This window comes from Neopelma chrysocephalum, unplaced genomic scaffold (genome assembly GCF_003984885.1).
Source record: "Neopelma chrysocephalum unplaced genomic scaffold, ASM398488v2 Primary Assembly neopelma1_97, whole genome shotgun sequence".
NCBI lineage: Eukaryota > Metazoa > Chordata > Aves > Passeriformes > Pipridae > Neopelma > Neopelma chrysocephalum.
Genome location: NW_020897760.1, coordinates 5,922,735 through 5,942,353, shown reverse-complemented (window position 1 = coordinate 5,942,353; position 19,619 = coordinate 5,922,735). Strand labels below are relative to the sequence as shown.

At 36.5% G+C, this 19,619-nt stretch overlaps 1 protein-coding gene and 1 long non-coding RNA gene across 13 annotated transcripts in view; one reads left to right on the top strand and one right to left on the bottom strand.

Annotated features, from left to right (window-relative positions):
• Nucleotides 1–19,619, bottom strand: part of LOC113972838 — a 65,588-nt gene that overhangs the window by 21,440 nt on the left and 24,529 nt on the right. The window contains exons 4-5 of one of the 5 annotated variants that reach the window (XR_003536027.1): nt 4,742–4,801; nt 536–1,146 (exon numbers count right to left, since the gene is read on the bottom strand). The exons of 2 other annotated variants lie outside the window; for them this stretch is intronic. This is a non-coding gene — a long non-coding RNA (uncharacterized LOC113972838). Of the gene's footprint in view, nt 1–535; nt 1,147–4,741; nt 4,802–5,233; nt 5,581–19,619 lie in introns of those variants that run through there. 2 more of the 5 variants (XR_003536028.1, XR_003536026.1) reach the window with 2 other exon arrangements.
• The window catches only part of EVI5 (ecotropic viral integration site 5), an 81,238-nt gene that overhangs the window by 41,603 nt on the left and 20,016 nt on the right, over nt 1–19,619 (top strand). For 7 of the 8 annotated variants that reach the window (XM_027694281.1, XM_027694283.1, XM_027694280.1 and 4 more), the window contains 6 exons: nt 449–583; nt 2,692–2,832; nt 3,349–3,507; nt 5,094–5,240; nt 8,531–8,626; nt 17,553–17,648. In XM_027694281.1, coding sequence (XP_027550082.1) covers nt 449–583; nt 2,692–2,832; nt 3,349–3,507; nt 5,094–5,240; nt 8,531–8,626; nt 17,553–17,648 — 774 coding nt within the window. The remainder of the gene's footprint in view (nt 1–448; nt 584–2,691; nt 2,833–3,348; nt 3,508–5,093; nt 5,241–8,530; nt 8,627–17,552; nt 17,649–19,619) is intronic. The other variant, XM_027694282.1, reaches the window with a different exon arrangement.

Sequence of the window (19,619 nt, the reverse complement as noted above, 5' to 3'; positions counted from 1 at the left end):
CATACATGACTTCATTTTAAATCCAGAATTACAGAAGGATTCTGTCGAATCACAGTTTGAGTAGGAATTGAGAGATCCTTGTATTAACCTTGTAATTAGCTGGTGTTCCTGTAGCATCTTTTTCTGCATATCACAGATCCTTTGAGAATCTTTGTTTGGTTAAGAATGAGACAAAAGTGTGAGTTGTTGCTCGTCAGTATTAACAGGGATCTCAGTTTAGTCAGACCCATTTGGCTGGGTGGGGGTGCGGTTGTTTGAGGCAGAGCATTAGGGATATTTTTGTTGGCAGTCTGGATGGACATATTAATAGACTTGCATAAGGTAAGCACTTAAGGTAGTCTTCCTGATCTTACACAGCTGACTGTACTTTTCACACCAGGTCTGGTATATAAAACCCCTTTCAAACCATCTGTGCTTCATACTAAACATATTTCTGCAAACTTTGTAGCATAAATGCAGTTCACGATACAGTGAAGACTTTGTGCTACAGCTGGAAAAAGAGCTGGTCCAAGCCAGGCTGAGTGAAGCAGAATCCCATTGTGCCCTGAAGGAGATGCAAGATAAAGTTCTAGAGATGGAAAAGGTAAATTAAACCAGGACCCTCTGTACAGAACAGCACTACAAACAGAATACAGGTCCCTGTAACTCTTTGCATAACTGTGCTCTAGAACTTTCTCTTCTGTGCTTTCATGATTACAAGATGCTTTTCAAACCTGTAAGAACAGCAATAAAACTAAGATATGTTTGCACTGGCAAAGGTTTGTGAAGAACGAATCCCTTTTCTCTTGTTCCTGGAGCCTACTGTAGTGGAAAACTTGGATTCTGATGAAGTCTTTACAGGAAATATCAATTGTTTCAAAATTATATCCTGCGACAAGAGCAGGAGGCTTAGAGTGAGCACTGAGGTGATGTGAAACTAAAAAGTTTGGGAGAGGAAGAGGAAAGAGTACAATATTACCATTCCCAGGTCTTCAGCATCTTCTACTTTGTCCCATTATGGGCAGGGAAAGAATCCCTCCACCATTGATTAACAAAATCTCTGCTGCTTTTTGGGTGCTGTGGTAGCTTGTAACTTCCTGATGCCAGAGCTCAAGCTGTACTCAAACCAACTGTCAAACATTTACCTTTCTTTGAAGTAAAACTTAACTGCAAGATAAAATAGCAAAATAAAAAAAGGAAAAAAAAAACCCAATAAACTGACCTGATATAAAGCATGCTTTTCAGATCTTATTGTATTGGCCTTGGAAATAGTTTCCTTAGGAAATTTTGAAGAGCTATATACCCAGATTTTGGCCAGAACTTAGTTACTGATTAAATTAACCCACTGGAATCAAGATTTACTTTTTAAATTATCTGAAGGGCTTGATGAGAGCCTAGTGGGTTAGTAGTGTAGTTTTTACTGTCCTGACCATTGGTAAGAATTCAGAATATAAGGTATTTTTCAAAATTCAAAAGGAGACTACTTAACTCAGAGACAGCATGCACTGAAAACTTACCTGTGAAGAAAAACTGGAGTAATAGGGTCAATTCCAGTGCACCAGACAAACTCAGATGTACAGTAGTACTTCAGTCTCTTATAATGAACTTAGGCACATGAGAAAGTGGCTGAAGCTAATTCCCTCAAATTCCTACAGTACAGCTCTTTATTGCTGTTACTGATGTATCATGTAATCTGGGGAACTTCTGCTGAATAAGCCAAGACTTGCATGGCTCTGACAGTGATGTAAACATTCAGAAACACACCTTCTCACTTCCTGTATTTGCCAATACTCAGATCCCATGATTTTGAAACATGGAATGCTAATAAATGGCTGTTGTGCTGTGTTCTGTTAATGTTAATCATGTGCTTTACTCTCAACTCTCAAGAAAACCTGGAAACTGTCACAGTATTACATGTCTCCAAAAACACTGGATTTTGCTGATGAGAAATACAGTAGAAAGTGATGAAGCACAGTCCAACTTTGAATACTTAATGTCCAATGATTCACTGTAGGGATATTGTAGTTGGACAGACTGTCCTTTTTCTTCCCCTCTGTTTTTTCCCCATATTTCCATTATTAGGATTTCATCTCTGTGTTGCTTTCCCCAGTGTTTTCCTGTGTTCTGTTTAGCTTTCTCTATTCTTTTTTCCTCATGTGTCTTTCATTTCTAAGACCTCTTCTTGACATGTTGTTTATATATATATATATTAATGCATGGTTCCTTTGAAAAGGAGAACAGATATGTTGACAAAGGCTGGTGACCTACTTCCTAAAAAATAAATTTCCATTTATTATTTTCTCTGTAAACCTAAGTAAAAGTTATAGCTTTAAAGTGTAGTTTTAGTTCCTTGTTTGCTTTAATTTTTATCGACTAGCTCAAAATCTTTCAGACTTCTCTCCATATTTTTGATGGGTTCAAATATTTTAAATATAATGTTTTGTTATGGAGATACCATCTAGGGAAATCATGAAGTCAGAATACCTAAAACTACCACCTTTTCTTTTTTTTCTGTAGTTGGCAGTTAGAAGTTATTTATACATACTATATCCAGAAACTTGGATTTTTTAAGAGATTTTATTTTGCAAAGGATGTGTACTTAAAGCTTGATTAGTACTAAGAGTTATTGTTCCATGTCTCTATTCTTGGAGTGGGTTTCACTAAGCACAGTTTTATTCAAATACATATTTAAGAGGATGGTCCTTGTTGCAGAGGAACAGCTCCCTCCCTGATGAGGAAAATGTTGCCAGACTACAAGAAGAATTAATTGCAGTAAAATTAAGAGAAGCAGAAGCTTCGATGGGTCTCAAAGAACTAAGGCAGCAAGTCAAAGATTTGGAGGAACACTGGCAGGTATGGATAGCAATATACTTTTATTAATTTTTATTTTCAGTGAATGATGATAAACCAAGACTATGAAATTTTGAATTATAGATCAAGTAAAAACTAATGATTGTGGATCAAACTGCTGAGATGAGAAAATCTTTAAATGCAGCTGCCACAAGAAACTTAACTTGGAAAGTATGTTAGAATTTGGTCCCTAGATGGCAGAGGGCCTGTGCTTCCAGCTAACCATTCTGGTAGGAGGGAAGTACCTGAGCAGTACTCTGACTTTGCTAAGTGGTAATAAGGTCTAGAAATAAGCAAAAGTCTCAGGATATACTTGCAATTCACTGACTTACCGTAGCTGGGAATGACTGTCTTCAACTTTTTAAGTGTTCTTAAAAACAGTTTCCATGGGTTTCTAGATTTTAGGACCTACAGGAGAACTATAGCTATTTGTCCTCATATAACTCTGAGACGTTAAATGAAATAAGGGAACACCAGGAAAGATCCAGCATTATCAGCAAAAACATGCTGTTTTTCTAGCGTCATCTAGCTCGTACCACTGGAAGATGGAAAGATCCTCCCAAAAAAAATGCAGTGAATGAGCTACAGGATGAGCTGATGACAGTCCGGTTGAGAGAAGCAGAAACTCAAGCTGAACTGAAAGAGACCAAACAAAGAATGATGGAGATGGAAACACAGGTATGTTTTGAACGCTGATATGTGTGAATTGAGCTGGATGCTGCTGTTGGACTAGGATGGAAGAATTTAGTGCATACAGTCCAGCTTACTTTAATGTCTCTTCTTTAGTCTTCCAGGAGTATGCTTTCCAAATTCCTCATTTGGATTAGTTGGTAAACTGTGTGTGAATGTAAATTTATTAAATTATATCTGGTTTAACAACAAAAGAATGCTTAAGGTGTTTTAAATTTCATAAATCTAATTGGCAGTTTTGATAATAGTAATTCTAATTGTTTAAATGGCAGTGTTTTGCTTTCTTCTGGTGATACTGGCTTTTCTGCTGAGGTCATGAATCTGGTTACTAAGCTGTGGACTCAGCAGAGCAGTTTGTGTGTTGGTCAGGTGTTTTTAGCAGAAGCTTTGCCTTTTGTGTGCCAGAATAGAAATGCATGGATGACCCTTGCTGAGGTTTGTCCAGAAAAGACAATCATAGCTTGACTGCCAAAATTCTTTTCGTATAAATAGGGAATAAGTTGTTAAGCAAACAAATCTGAAATAAAAGTGCACTAAAGTGGTGAGTTCATATTATATCAGTGAACTTTCTCTCCAGTCAGTAAGCACAACATGCAGTTGATGAGAAGGATTTGTAAGAGACTTTTGAGAAATCCTCCCATGGAATATCTGCTAAATGTATCTGTTTTTTGAAAGAGACTCGTGCATCCAAAAGGCTAAACAAACAGTAGCTTTACTTGTCAAGGTTCAACAATTCCAGAAATAATTAGAGCACGTAAGGGTGTGCTATTGAAGAGAGATTAGCTAACTGCAAGGCACATGGTGGTTTATTTCTGACAGAGGCACTGCTTTTTCTATACCAACTGAATAAAGGTTTCCTTTTGCTGTAACTTTTAAAATTTTCATTGAGATGTCAATACTGTTGCACTACAGTTTAAGTGCTTTTATTTGTTGCCTTTGCCCCATGCGTGTATTTTGGTCAGTAGGGGGCATAGGGATCCTGCTGTCTGGCTTACATGTCACAAGACCTTTTAGGTACTTCTCACTTCAGTGTTATGCATTAAGTCTGTTTGTGTTTATGCCGTTTAGCTCTCAGCTGAGAGAAATGCAATGGTTCTTGTGTTATGTACTGGCCTGCACAGCTTCACATACAAATGGTGTGACTGGTACTACTGCACTGATCTCAAGTTGCTTTTAGGAATTCTCTGGACAGAGAAATGTGCACATAATATTTCTGACATACCTGATGTTTCTTGGATGCATGCTGCAGTTGGGATATAAGTTCACAAAATCTTTGCCTTACCTAAGCAAGAAATTGGGAAAAAAAGATGTACAGGAGCTTTGCGATAGTATTCTTGTAATGAGTCATCTGTTGTTAAAGAACAATTTGAATATCTTGATCATAAACAAAACGTCATGCAAACTCTTCTGGTTGCACTTAGAAAACTCTGAATGCTTTTTCATCAAAAGTTTTTTATGGTAAATAATCTATTTACTGTAATAATCTGTTTTGTCAGACTTCAGAGAGTTAAATTAATATCAAAAATCTTTCCTTAACATGCATTTTCATTCCCTTTTTTTGTCATAAATTTCAGAATCAGATCAATAGTAATCATTTACGAAGGGCAGAGCAAGAGGTTACCAACCTACAGGAGAAGGTGCAGTATCTTTCTGCACAGAACAAAGGGCTTCTGGCTCAGTTGAATGAAGCGAAAGGTAGACAAGCAGAGATTGAATGCAAGGTAAACAACATCCTGAATAGACTACTTGGGTGCTAATATACATGTGCATTTTAGTCTTGTCTGCTTTTGTTGGATAGAATTGTCTTAACTGAGAAGCATAAATCATAAAACCAAAATTCTTTTTACTGATTTTGGCAACATCATCTTGAATTTACCATCTCACAAAAATCCCTTGAGGTTTTGACAGAGCTGCTTCTTTGTGGTCCCACGAAGATAAACTTTAAAGTGTGGTTCTACTCAGAAAAGTGTCTGTAATATAAAAAGACACTCAGAGACAACAGACACTTCTAGGGTTTCATTTTCTTGCTGTCTTGCCAATTCCATTTGTTTCTAGTCGAACCTGAATCAAAAGTGCAATGAAGAGCTAACTTCTACTGACTACTCAAACTCTATCACAAACTTTTGGGAAACAAGCCACTGAATCTTAACTAGAAGAAATTGCTTCTACTGACTGTCTTGTTTGCCATAATCATTGGGTTCCTAAGTGCTATTTTTTTAATGCTGAGATTATTCTTATTGATTTATTATTTTTTTTAATATTCTCAATCTTGGTGATATGTCTTTTTCATATAACCTGTAACTTTTTTGTTTGATACTGAAGGTGCTCATTCCTTATTTGTAAGGAATGTCACTCTGTTTCTTGTCCCTTCTCCATATTCAAATTACTGGAAGCATGATTTTTAGTAAATCTAAGATTAATGACAAATATTTTCACTTTTCCTTATTATAGAAGGGATTACTTTAGGTTCCTGTCTCCCTGCTTCTGTACCACAGTGAATGAAGACAATTCATGCTTGGGTTATTTCACTATGTGACGAAAATGAAATTTTAATGTTAAAATGAATTGAAAGGAAAAAAACCCCTGAAGTTTAAAACAGAAAGAGAAACACTGTTGTGCTTCTCAGGCCAAAACCTTGTAGTATTACTGGCCTTTTTAATACTAGGTGTACAAGAGACTAGTGTATCCTGTTACGACGATGTAAGGAATATGTTACAGGTGTGAAGGGCCGGCCTCCAGCAGTAACAGCAGACTTGTACCTACGGGTCTTCTAGAAGTAGGTTCAGTATCTGTACCTTTACTAAACAGTGTTGCTACCACCTTAGATTTGGCCTGAAATACAGGCTGCCCAGAGAGGGTGTGGAGTCTCCTTCTCTGGAGATATTCACAACTCATCTGGATGCAATTCTGTGCAACTTGCTGCAGGTGAACCTGCTTTAGCAGGGGTTGGACTGGGTGATCTCTAGAGGTCCCTTCCAACCCCAACCATTTGGGGATTTTATGAAATGCAGATAACAACAGGTAGGTGTAATGAAAAGACAGCTGTGTAAATACATGAAATAAAGCTATTTAATATGTTGCTGATATAACGACTTTATATTGAAAACTGATGAAGAAATTTTCAGTAATCTTTCAGATAATGTCACGGAGCAATACAGATAAATATTAAGTTTTTGTAGCACTAAATATATTTAAAAGTTCCACCTCCCATCTCCTTATATCTAGCAAGTTTGTTATTCCCGATTTCATTAGTAACTCATGTTTGATTATTTTTTTCTTCCTGTTGTTTCAAGTCATCTGAAATCACGCTCTAGTTCTATTTTTTTCAGTACATATTGGCTAGGTAGCAATATTTCTGCTTCAAGAGGTGTCTCAGAAAAATATATATTTGGATTTTCAACTCTGCCCCCAGTTGTTCTATGCATAAAGGATTGGTACGTTATTTCAGTAGCTTGTATTTTTCTTTTAAAAGATAACTTGAAATGCATAAGCAAAAGTTAAAATTTTTGTAGCAAGTTGCATTTCATACCACCTGTAGGACAACTCTTTTCTGTCACTGGTGTGTACTGTTACATTTTTCCCTTTTGATTGAGTACTGCTTCTACAGCAAGGACTCAATTTCAGATTGTTTCTTGAAACTCACCACTGATCTTTCTAATCAGTTTTGCTAAAGAATTTACAACATAAGATTTGTGCCCCCACCCCAGTCTTGTCCTTCCTACCACCATATCAAGTTCTGTGGTAATTGAGAACATGCTCTGTTTCAGAGATAAAGCATCAGTGCCATCTAGAGCAACACTATTGACTCATCTCAGATACCAGCGTCTGTCCTTCAGCTTTCAGTTAAATACATGCAATCCTGTGGACTTGTCGGTTTGGCTTCATTTGAGCAATCATGCAACAGAATTTAGCAAGAATGGCTGAACTTTGGCTAGCACATGATGGATTTCTGTGAAATGGACTCCACTGATTACAAATACTGTTAATTGGATCCTATAGATGATATACCTCTGTTACAGTAATCTTTAAAAAAAACCCCAAACAAATAGCATGTTTTCAAGTGGCTACTGAGATAAGCTTTGATATGTTCAATTTGGTCTCAACTATACTGTCTAACAAAGGAGGCTTGAATACTGTTAGTTTGAAGCACACATTAGCATAACTGAAATACTGGAACTGATTTACAGTAACTACAGTTTAGTTACACCAGTCTGCCATAAAAGCAGGTGTACCTGAGCCTAGTCTGTCTCTTCCCCAGAGTTATTTGCTCTCCAGCTGACAATACTGCTCACTTCCTATCTAGCACTGCTTTCTCTCTGTGGTCGTACTAGACTGCTGAAAATATAATATTAGTTGTTTTGTGCTCTGAAGTCTTGAGGACTTGCCTCATAAAACAGGAATAAGGGTGTTTCATGTTTCCTTCTCTCTTGTCCAAACTCAGACTGCCTATCATTTATAGACAGACTTACAGGTTAAACTTACAGTGGGAGGCTGATTGTAGGTTATGTGCATTGGTATTTTATTCCAAGTTTTGTTGTGTACTGTGATTTAAGATAGCTGGACTAAATGAGGTTTAGAATATATTTACTTTTGTGGGGTTTTTAATTTATTTTTTTAGACAAAGGAAATGATAAGTAACTCTTCTGTAGCTTTGCTGTTTCTTTATACATAAAGTCAAAGGCTGAAGCCTTTTTTTTATTATGTTGATACTTTTTCTGAATTTTCAATATAACATTTCAGGACAGCTGTTTTCTGGACCTGAAAACTGATAACAGCAAGTTTTCAAAACTGCACAGATTTATTTTCTTTTTAGATTATTATAGTTTAGAATTTATATTAGATTTATATTACACAATTCTAGGGGTTAAAATTAAATTTAGGTTCTTTGGAATAGTAGTAGTTCACACAGTAGTGCAGAGCAGTTTTCTCTTATAATTTTGGGTAAAAGCAGTGCACAGTTGTTAATAGCTGAAACTGATATTTGTTAGCTTGTATCTCTGCCTTCTTTCAGAGCAAAGAAGAAGTGATGGCAGTTCGGCTCCGTGAGGCAGACCGCATTGCAGCTGTGGCAGAACTCCAGCAGCATATTGCTGAATTAGAAATCCAGGTAACAAGTGATGGCATTAAATGTGTAACTTGATACTGATTAGTTTTTGTACTTCATGGGTTTTTTCTGCCTCCACTTTCTTTCCTTATTAGCCTACTGAGAACACAAGGCACTGCTTTGCCAAGTAGGATAATGCTATATTTATGAATTCCTGTGCAAGCAAAGCCTTAAATCTACCTTATGTGCATACTTGTGAGCTGTTAATAATTGCTTCTGTACAAGTACCGTGCTAATGGCAACACTCTTTTTAACTCTGACTTCTGTTTTAGTTTTTTTTCTTGTAATTGGTACTTTTTACCAATGAATAGATGAGGTTGAAAACATCCTCTGTCCAAAAAAAGATGCTAATATTTTGATTTCAGCAAACATCTTTTTCCTGTGCTTACTCTTCTGCTATGACCAGTATGGGAGGATTTATTGTAAAACTCTTACTCCCTTTATGTAAATCTTGAAACCAGAAATGTTTACTGGTACCACATCACTGTAGGATCTGAAGATGCATCCTTTGGCCACTTTCAGTTCCTTTTGGAGCTTTACTTGTCTCATGAACTTGAACAGAAATTACTGTTCTTTGTATTTTTTTGGCTTGGAGAAATCACGATGTCTTACTGTAGTCTGGCCTTTCTATACTCATATACTGTTGTCCTGTCTGAGTTCTGCTGCAAAGGTTTTCTTGATTATCATTCCCGAGTTACTAGCTAGTTACTCTCTAGTTTATTTTTTTAAAAACTGGTATTGCTATTGTCTTTTCTTCCTCTGAAATCTTTCCTTTGAGGTGATGATTTCTCAGCTAGTTGTAGCTTTTTCATCTCTTTGTATTTGGAATGTACAAATAAATTTCATTGAGCTTGCATAAAAAATTTTCATTGTATTTCCTTTAGTGCAGCAGGCACGAAATTTATTAAAAGAAAAAACAATCATTTCTTTTAATCATATAATGCTTAGATATTGCTGTGATCAGAACACTAGAAAGACAGTAAGCATTGCATATAAATCATTTCTCATTGTGTAAGATAACAAAACAGTAGCTGAATTTAGGTCAATCTTCTACTCATGTTAACATTTTACTAAAAAAAAGGGGGGCAAAGTTTAAAGGTTACTTCAAACAATGTGATTTTGTAGGTGAGAAGCCAGTACTCATTTTGCATTATTTTTACTTTAGCACAGACTTCAAATGGCATCCTGCTTCCCTTATTTGACTGATGCAGGTCTCCCAAAAAGTAGTCAGAATCTTAGCAAATGGTGAATCCCCTAATGATCAGGGGTTTTTTCCTGGTAGCTGTCACACAGTTAGAATTGTATTCATTTTGTAATGTAAATACATCTATCTTGGTTTTCTGTTGTTTGACTGATCAAACCATCCATGCTCCATCATTTTACAGCTCTCTCCTATTCCCTTTCCGTATTTTGCTTAAGTTATAGATATAAGAATTGCATGCAGATTTTTATAATACCTGTCTCATGACTCTGGCTAATACATTCAAAGATTACACTGCCCCTCTTTTGTTGTGATATTGCATATTGCACTGTCTCATGTTCAGTTGGTTGTCCACATCACCTCTCCTTCCTTTTCACAATAACTACTTTGTAGGATGCAACTTTTAGTTATGTTTTTATTATTCTAGGTTTTTTGTTTCCTACTAAAGTGCATTTCAAGTCTCAATCTTAGTAAAATTCTGGATTTTCTTAACAAATGACAGTTGGCTGTGCCTTCTTTGTACATAGTGTGGAGTATGAAATCATTCTGTGGCTGGAGTTCATGTTTCTCATTTGATGACTTTGCCCTGTTAGGTTTTTGGCGAACTACTGATCTCAAAGTTAAACAAACATGGAAGATAACTTCTTCAGTTGTCAAATACAGATTTTGAGTGTGAACCTTATAATTTTTAAAACAAAAGTGATTTAGTAGAATTAAGTTCCTCTAATGTTAATGTATTTATTTCTGACACTGTAGACATGACCTGAAAGCCTTTTGTTGGACTGTGATAGGTTTGTTTTTTATTTTTAGGAGTCTAAGCAGATACTTTTGACCAGTATGTTTTGTCAGCAAATATGAAACTTACGATCAAAACTTCCTTTTTGGGTACTCATGCTCAAAAGCCTTTGAAACACCTGCACCAAAAAAATAGTAATGGAGTTGGAAAGCCTGACTCCCAAAGCTTGTAAACTGTAAACCATGCAATTGATAATAGAGCTTAAACAAATGCCACTTTTAAAGGAAATTGAAAATCTAAATAACTTCCTCCTCATTGGAGAAAAAGCTGCCTCCCATTATCTGCTGTTCAGCTTGTTGCTGCACTTGCTGTGACCTGATGTGAGGAGCAGAGAGCCTTTTAATCAGGACTTGCCTTAATGACCTGAAATGCAATATTTAATACTATAAATACACGTAGCCAGTCTTGGAGTGTATGTGTCTGTCTTAAAGTAGAGATGCACAGAGCACCACAAATAGATCTGCTTGCTGTGTTATTTCAAAGCTGATAAAAATGAAGGGAGGAAGTTAACCTACCTCATAACCTTCCCTTTTTTTGAGTGGGGTGGGGCTTTTCTAAGAAGCTCTAGGGATTCATTGCTAGGTCCACATGGTCCATAGCAATGCTTAACCTGAATTGTGTGGTTTTCTTTTAAATGTTCATGTAGGTGTAGGTGCAAGACACTGGTGTTAAATTTGTAACAGAGTATCACTACTCCCACATAAGAACTGATCTGACGTTACACACACAAATGCTAGATTTAAATCACAGTTTATGGGTCACTCTTAGTTTTGGTTAGTAATAATGGCAGAGAAGGAGAAGGAGAGAGAACTCTTATCATTCAACAGTAGATGTAATTCTGCAGCAAGTTGTCAGTTTATTATGATACTAGGAAGTTATTTTTTAATATATTCTAGATGCCATCTTATCTTGGTTGAGCATTCAGTTCATGATGCTGAGCTTTTAATTTTCTGTGTAAGTATATTGAAGTGCAATGAGTTGTCCAATACATGACAGATATTCTTAGTTATTCCTTAGCAAAAATAACACGGAACTGAAGTGTAACTGAAGTTTAACTTATATTGCACACATCTGTTCACACCTTGTAACTAAATGGCTTGTCCTGGTCAGGTTGCATGCACTCTGATTGTGGTTGTCCCACCCTTTTGTAAGATGTAAAGAGTCAGGGCTAAGGAATGGACATTGTCTCCCTCTATGTCTATTGTCAATTAGCAAAGCTTCAGGTTTGCTTCCTCAGGAAGCTAGTCTAGTTTTCAGCTGAACTGGCCTGATAGCTTCAAACTGCAGCAAGCAAATATTTCTGGCCTATTAATTAGCAAGTGATCCTTCTGATCACTTATGGGCAGTCCTGTTGGTCCATTGGTGGTGTTTTGGGTTTGTTTGATTTGTTTGTTTGTTTTTTTAAAGGCTTTCCCTGCAGTAGTTGAAAGAAGAATAGAAAAATTCAGGCAGGGTTAAATCAGTTGCAAGCTACTGTCACTCAGCTGGCTTAGGGTACGGAGCATTAGGCCAGTGGAAATGTAGGCAGGCCAAGGAAGCAGAGTGGGGCAGCTTAATCCTTCTCCCTCCATATCTATTCAGGCTGGTAACTTGTACTAGCCTCTTAAAATTATCCATGGGTGGTTTGGGTTGGCAGGTATAGGGCATACTTGTAATATAAAAAACTGGTTTTACATCTGAGTAATCTTAAAGCAAAAAATATCCATAAGAACTCATTCTTCTTTTTGTTAGGTTGGTCTGGACAGGCAGTAACATCACTTCCTCCTGCTGTGTTTCCTGGCAGATTCAGAGAATTTTGTCACATTTACCCTATCTCTAACCATGTCAAAGCTGCTTTGAGAGCAACTGTAAAGGAAATCCATGATTGTGCTAGTAATCTCCCCCACAGTTTAAACTTTTAGCACTATTTCGTTAGTCTGAAGCCTTTCTATGACCTCTGTTTAATAACTTTTCCAAGTACTGACTGTTGAGTAAAGAAATTGTTTCCATCTTTTCAAATTACAGGAAACCTTTTTTTTACTCTTATCAATAGTGGTGTGTGATGTTAGTGATGTGTTTTTGAAAGTATAGAATGAGTCACTGTAAAGTCACTGAAAGGACACTAGTTACCACATTTACCCTTCTGAATATACTTCATTTACATTTTTAATGCAGTATCTTTTGCCACAGAGTAAGAATTTTAAAGTCTCCTCTGAAAAGAGGCTGAGACAAGGTGTTAACAAGTAAATATTTCTAAGTCAGAAAAAATCAAGGATGTTAGGGAAACATCCTATCTTCCAGCCATTTTTAGTAAAGATGGTACACTGTTATCTTAGGAACAACAACTCTCTAGTGTGCCTGGATTTCAACTGCCTATAAAACCATTTTTTTGTTTTTCTGTGTTTTTAAATTTACAGTTATTAAAGTGAAAACAATCCTAGATGTTTTCTTATGATTTAAAATGGCATCTTTTCTCATTGATGTGTTTTTATTTTCCTACTCTGATGTGATAATTGAGTGTTTTATAAAACTGTCCTTTTGCTCCTCTTGGGATAAGACACCTGCAACTGAAATTTGATTACATTGATCTTCTGATTCTTTGGTTGAGCAGCAAAAGCAGGCTTAAGGCTTCTAGTGTTTTTTGGGTGACTTCCAGTGATTTATTTATTTGTTGTCTAAACACTATTTTTATCATGAGTACTAAACTTCATTTTGGGAGGGCATTATACAGTAATAGTTTTGGGTATTTTACAACGGCATTCTTTGAAGCAGTCTGTCCCTGCACTCTTGTGTTGCCAGCTATACATGCTGGTCTGCTGATTGAGTCTGAAAGGTCTCCACGTGCTTGGTAGTTCTCAGTAGGCATCAGGTGTTTGAGACTAACTGCTGCTTCTTTGGAAGATATTTTTCTCCTGGAAAGCCAGACAAAGGAGGATTCAAGTATGAGATGAAAACCATGATTCTCAGCTGATACTTTTTGGTGGGCAGAATTTTTCCTCATTCTAAGAAGGAAATTTTTGAGGTACAGATTTTTCTTCTCAGGAACTCTCAGTGTAACTCTTGTATGTACAGAAGTTCAGTCACTCTAGTATTTCACAGCAGGATGAGAGAGGTGAGAGCTTCCAAAACTGTGAAGGGGCAGAGTTCTGTTTTAGCAATGGGTTTTTTTGATCTATAGAGCTCATTTCCTGCTTCGCTGCCCGTGCTGCTCCCACCATATACACAACCTCTGGGGCAGGGAATTGGATTGTGTTCTGCTGTGTACACTGTTAGAAGCACCTATCACCTGAGCAGAGGTGATACCTGGCTGACAGCGTGTTTGTTTCCATGATACGGGGTTTTCTCACCCTGTTAGTGCTCGTGGAGCTGGTCTGTTGGAAGAGACTATAAGACTGGGAGGAGTTATTAATCCTCCAAAGCAGTGAAATTGAGATGAAGCATCTTTATGACAACATAACACCAACTGGCATTACTTTTCTAAAAACCTTTCTGGGAAGAGGAGATGGGCACTGCAGTGGTGCCAATATGCAGAAGCAGCACCCCAGTGGGTTGTGCATCGTTCACATATAACTGCAGGGTGTTTTAAACAAATTCCTAGATTCTAGAATTGGCTAGCTTTCATTATCTTGCAATTCTGATAATACTCTTTGCTTATAACATGTTATCTGACTTTTTCTCTATATTTTAGTTTTAAATTTAAAATGGCTATTGTTTGCCTAGAGATCAGCTATTCTTAGTGTCATGACCTCTCCAAATACAACAGATTTTCTATAGCAGTGCTCCCCCTCAAAAAAACCCCAAAAAATCCAACAAACCAGCAACCCACATCCTATGTCTATAATTCTAGATTTTAAAAAATAAAGCAGGAAGAAATATTACTAATTGCTTATGCTATTTCCTTTTAAAAAGTGCAATGTTCATACCTTAAAGACTTCTAAATTTTCAGTGAAGTTGTTTTGAACCTATACAGTTGATTTGAGTGCTGTCCTCAAAAGTACAAAGCACAGCAGTACAAAACTATTCAGGTACAGTATAAAACCAATGCAGAGTGAAATGTCCAGTTCCTACTAAAGTAAACGCTACAATAGGGAGCATTAAATGAAATTAAGCTGCGTTAAAGCAATTTAATTTTTCTTATGTCAGTGGAGCTGTCTAGTAACTGGTGGTATCGCCTCACCTGGAGTACTGTGTGCAGTTCTGGGCCCCACTATTTCAGAAGGATGTGAAAGTCCTTGAATGTGTCTGGACGAGGGCAATAAAGCTGGTGAAAGGGCTGTAAATAAAGCCCTGTGAGGAGTGGCTAAGGATGCTGGCCTTGTTTAGTTTGGAGAAAAGGAGGCTAATGGGTGGCCTCATTGGCCTATATAGCTTCCTGAGGCCCTCTTATCCCTGGTATCCAGTGATAGGACATGTGGGAATGGTTCAAAGTTGCACTAGGAGAGTTCAGACTGGACATTAGGAAGCATTTCTTTACCAGAGGGTGGTCAAATGCTGGAACAGCTTCCTAGAGGTGGTGGATGCCCCAAGCCTGTCAGTGTTTGAGGCATTTGGACAATGCCCTTAACAGGCTTTAACCAATTCAACCCTGAATTGGTTGGGCAGTTGGATGGTCATTGTTAAGAATTATGTTAAGAGTTAAGAATTATGTAATATGGTGTTATCCAAGCTGAAGCTGCTCAAGCTTTGATAAAGCTACTCATGAAACATGAACATTAAATTATTTGTGCAGTTTCCATGTGTTGTTTGGAGCATGAGTGTCCTTGTGGTTTCTGGGGCTTTCACCATTCACAGTGACATACTAGCTAGCTGTGTTTACTATTCTAGTGTCATCTAGAATTAAGATGTACAAGTGGGAATCCAACCTGCATGGGGGCAGAATATAGGGTTTGTTTTGCAGTCGTGGAGGTTTTCACGATCTCAAGATGCACATTATACTGACCTTAAAAGATACCATACTCTCCTTAAAAGAGATTCTAGGATGATATTAAGATCACTTGATAAAAACAGTAAGAAATAAGTTTTTATGATAATCAGGAAGTAATAGATAATGTCATACAATCTAGGGTAATCTTGAGAAGCAAACCTAGAACTATAGAATTTTTCAGAGGAAGGTTTCTGTCTGAGTGAGAGATACTAACAGATAGTAGGGAAAGCTGTTAATATTGGTTTTGGTCACATTAAAAGGAACTGCCATGTTGAAGTTTTTCCTGACAACAATTTTTCTTTTTGTATTCTGTCAAGCCGCCCTAATGAAAAAATACTGTTAAAGAATATTACTACTAAATTTAAGTTCCTCACATTAAAATTTGCCTTTGATTAACAAATGCTCATCAGAAGGTGGGAATTATTTGCATTAAGTTCAGGTTACTTTCTAACATGAAATGTCACTAGAAAGTGAAACAATTTGTCAGATCATGGTAATACTTTGTACTTGTATGGAAATGTATGTATTGATGAGAAATATTAATCTTACAGTTTTAAAGAATGTTGCGTAACTTAATCATAATCTGACAGATAAAACTTTGAATTTTTTTTGTTCATCTAAAATATGTAAGCTTTCAGCTCTCTATTTATTATTTATTCTCTAAATTAGATGAATTTGGGAAACATTAAAATATATTTTAATGCTATAGTGTCTGACCCCTACATGTTTTTTCAGTGGTTTGCTACTGCACCTGCATGAGCGTCTCTAAAAGACAATGGCAGGATCAACTTAGTCTACTTTTCTTTTTTAAAATAAACTCTGTCTTTTCTATTGCTCAGAGATGAACAGCAGCTGTGAAGAAGACTGATACCTTGTCCTTAATTTTTTCTATGTCATCCTTCCAGTTTATCCACTGTAGACAGACTTGGTAGCTTTTAGAACATGGGCTTATTTAATTTGAAGTATGTAATTTCTGTTGCAGCCAGTTCAATGGATCAGCTTCTGATCTCTAGCGTTTTGAATGTTTCAAGAGGAAGTTACAGCATGACCTTTTTTAAAGTATGTTTGTAGAAAATGATATTGCAGGGTTCCCTTTTTTTTTTTTGTGCTAAATGCATTCTTGTGAATTGCCAGCTCTACAAAATCTGTAGTTCTGAAAGGAAAACTGAAACTTACTTGCCTTTCACTAAAAATGGGGATCTTGCAAGCCAAGTTTGTGCCCTGTATGCAGCTCCAGCTGATTGTAGTTAGAGTCAGTTCTTCCATGAGCAAATATACATGTCAGATTATTTTGTAATATCTACATTAACTTTACAGTGTTATTTCTGGAATAAAAAGTAACAATAAAATCACTTAAATATAATGAAAGTGTGTGATTCCCATATGGTATACACAAACAGCTTTCAGCTATTTGTGCAGTGCCAAAACCAACCTGCTAAATGTTACTGCTTCTGCTGTTAGTTTATACTGACTTAACTTGGGAACACCTTTTTCATGTCCTCTTGTGCACTCAGTTTCAATGTAAGCTCAGCTGCTTATGACAATTCTGTTTTAAAAGGGCTATGACACCTATGTTCTATTTGTGCTAACACTTTGCTTTACTGATTGATGCTTTTTGATACTATAGTGTATGGTGACATAGTCATTTAGAGTAATATAGAGTAATTTTAACTATTTAGGACAGGAACTATTAGTAATATTGATAATGTTACGTGTGTGTGTGTGTGTGTGTGTGTGTGAATTGGGTTTACTAAAACAAATATATGACCTCATGTACATAGGATGTGAATTCCACCTGTGAAGCTGGTAATTCTTCATGCTCCTCCATAGAATCCTGCCTGTTAGTGCTGAGAGAGTCAGCTTGGTCACCTCTAGATACCTGCTGTAACTTCAACCAAATGAAAGTGCTGGATGGTGTCTGGGACTAGCTTCTGTTTGTGACAAAAATATGCAGATGGTTAAACTAAGATTTTTAATATAGTAGGTCTTTGAATAATTTGAATATGATTCCTTTTTTTAACCAAAACAGAAAGAAGAAGGAAAAATTCAAGGGCAGCTTAATAAATCTGATTCTAACCAGTACATCAGAGAACTGAAAGATCAGATAGCTGAGCTGCATCATGAGGTAAGTGATAAAATACTACAGTCTCTGACCACTTGCACCTTTTGTCCTTTCACTTGTAGCAGGTTTTGGTTATTTAACAGTTATTACATTTTCAGTACCTGATTTTTCCCAAGTACATTATTTTAAATGAATGCAATAAAACTCTTATACGTGAATCTGTCCTTTGCCCTGGGATGTAAAAGAACAAAAACTGCTTCGTTACATGATTTGATATTAAAGGAGATCAGCATTTATGTTCCACCTTGGTTTTTCTCCCTAATTTCATGAGTTGATGATGTTCGTGTTGCATTTACTGCAGTTGGAGCTCTGTATATGAAAATAAGCCCCTTTATGCCTTATTTGCTACAACTATTAAGGCTATTATAGTTAGAAACTAAACTGCATTTGTTCAAGTAGCAGAGTCCATGTGTAGATTTTCTGGTTCTTGCTCTTGCAAGGATGAATTTTATGTGGTATTTTACTGAGATTGCTTAAAAAAAGAAAAGGATGCTTGCTTAATATCAGTTAACAGATTTGTAAGTTTTAAACTGCCAAAACCTTCAACCTATGAAATTTCTGCCTTCAAACTTCCTTACTCTAATAGTTGTAGTAACTTTCTGTTAGTTAAAAAGATCACAAGGTCTTGAAACAGAGATGGCTTATGTAACTACCATCCTCACTGGCTCATTTCGCTTCATCCTGCATTGTGAAGAAATGTCTTTACCTAACACTACACTGTGTGCAAAATGCCCAGTCATCTTTGCATTATAGTCTGCTTCTGTTTCAATAGCCTTCTAATACACAGCTCTGACAGTGTTGCTTAAAACCATAGTGTCATAGAGCAATTCAACCTAATTGTTTGTTTGTTGCCTTTTTGCTTTTGTTAAATAAACACACACTTTCTTTAAGTGTAGATAGTGTTTTCATAACAATCTTAGTAGATTCAACCTTTTAGGATCAATCCCTTGAGAGCTGTAATACAGTTGAGGATCTTGGAATGCTGTCTATGCTATAGATTGCTATGCTGTAGATTGAGGATAGTCTCTAGGGCCATCAGTCCAGCACCTTTACCAATCATTAAGCTCACTTAAAAAACAGATTTAAAAATCAATAACCTGTCTTCTTCCATTAGAGCACTCTTAACTAGCTTGCTTTGTTCCTTATAAGAAAGTTGCTTGCTGAATTCTCAGAAAGCCAGATATTTAGTGTATTTTTGCATTATGAATAAATAAGGCACTGTACTGGCTTTTTCTTCTGCTTGGTGTATGTTTAAAAGGTAAGAAACACTGCTGTGGGGGAAAGTGGAATTACTGTTGGAAAGCTGTTGCATAATTTTCTCAATACAATCATTTGTTACATGCCTGGCTGAGTAACTCAGTTGTCATGAAGGCAGACGATACTGTACATGTTTACTGTGTGTAAGTTAATGTGAACAAGTTGGAATGAAGATAAGTTCATTAGCTCACAGAACAATGATAATTCTCAGTAATACCAGTGATTCTTTACCAGTTCAGCCCAGACAAATCTTTATTAGCATTTCAATTTGACTGAAAGAAAATACCAGCTATGAAGAACGTGAATTTTAACAATAGCAGAGTTTGAGTAATTCCATGTAGAAGACCACTCCTCATCCAGATTTCTTTTTGTTGTGGCTTAATTATTAATTTCCAAACTAGGTAAACACTACAGGAACAAAGTCATTCTAGGACACATAGAAACAGTAAGAAGAAACGGTTTGACTTGATAATCCTACAGGTCTTTTCTGACCTTCGTGGTTCCATGATTTTATGAAACTCTGTATGTAGTAGACATGTTCTACCCTGGCAGCATTCTGAATTGTTTCCTTTCTTAAAGCCTGGAAGTCTTTGTTTACTAATGACTTTTTTTTTCCTTCCCCTCTTACTGTTATGTATCTATTTGTCTAGTTTTTAAATAAAAAATTAAGAGGGAAAGTAGTGTTTCCTGCAGTGCTTCCTCAAAAAGCAAATTCTG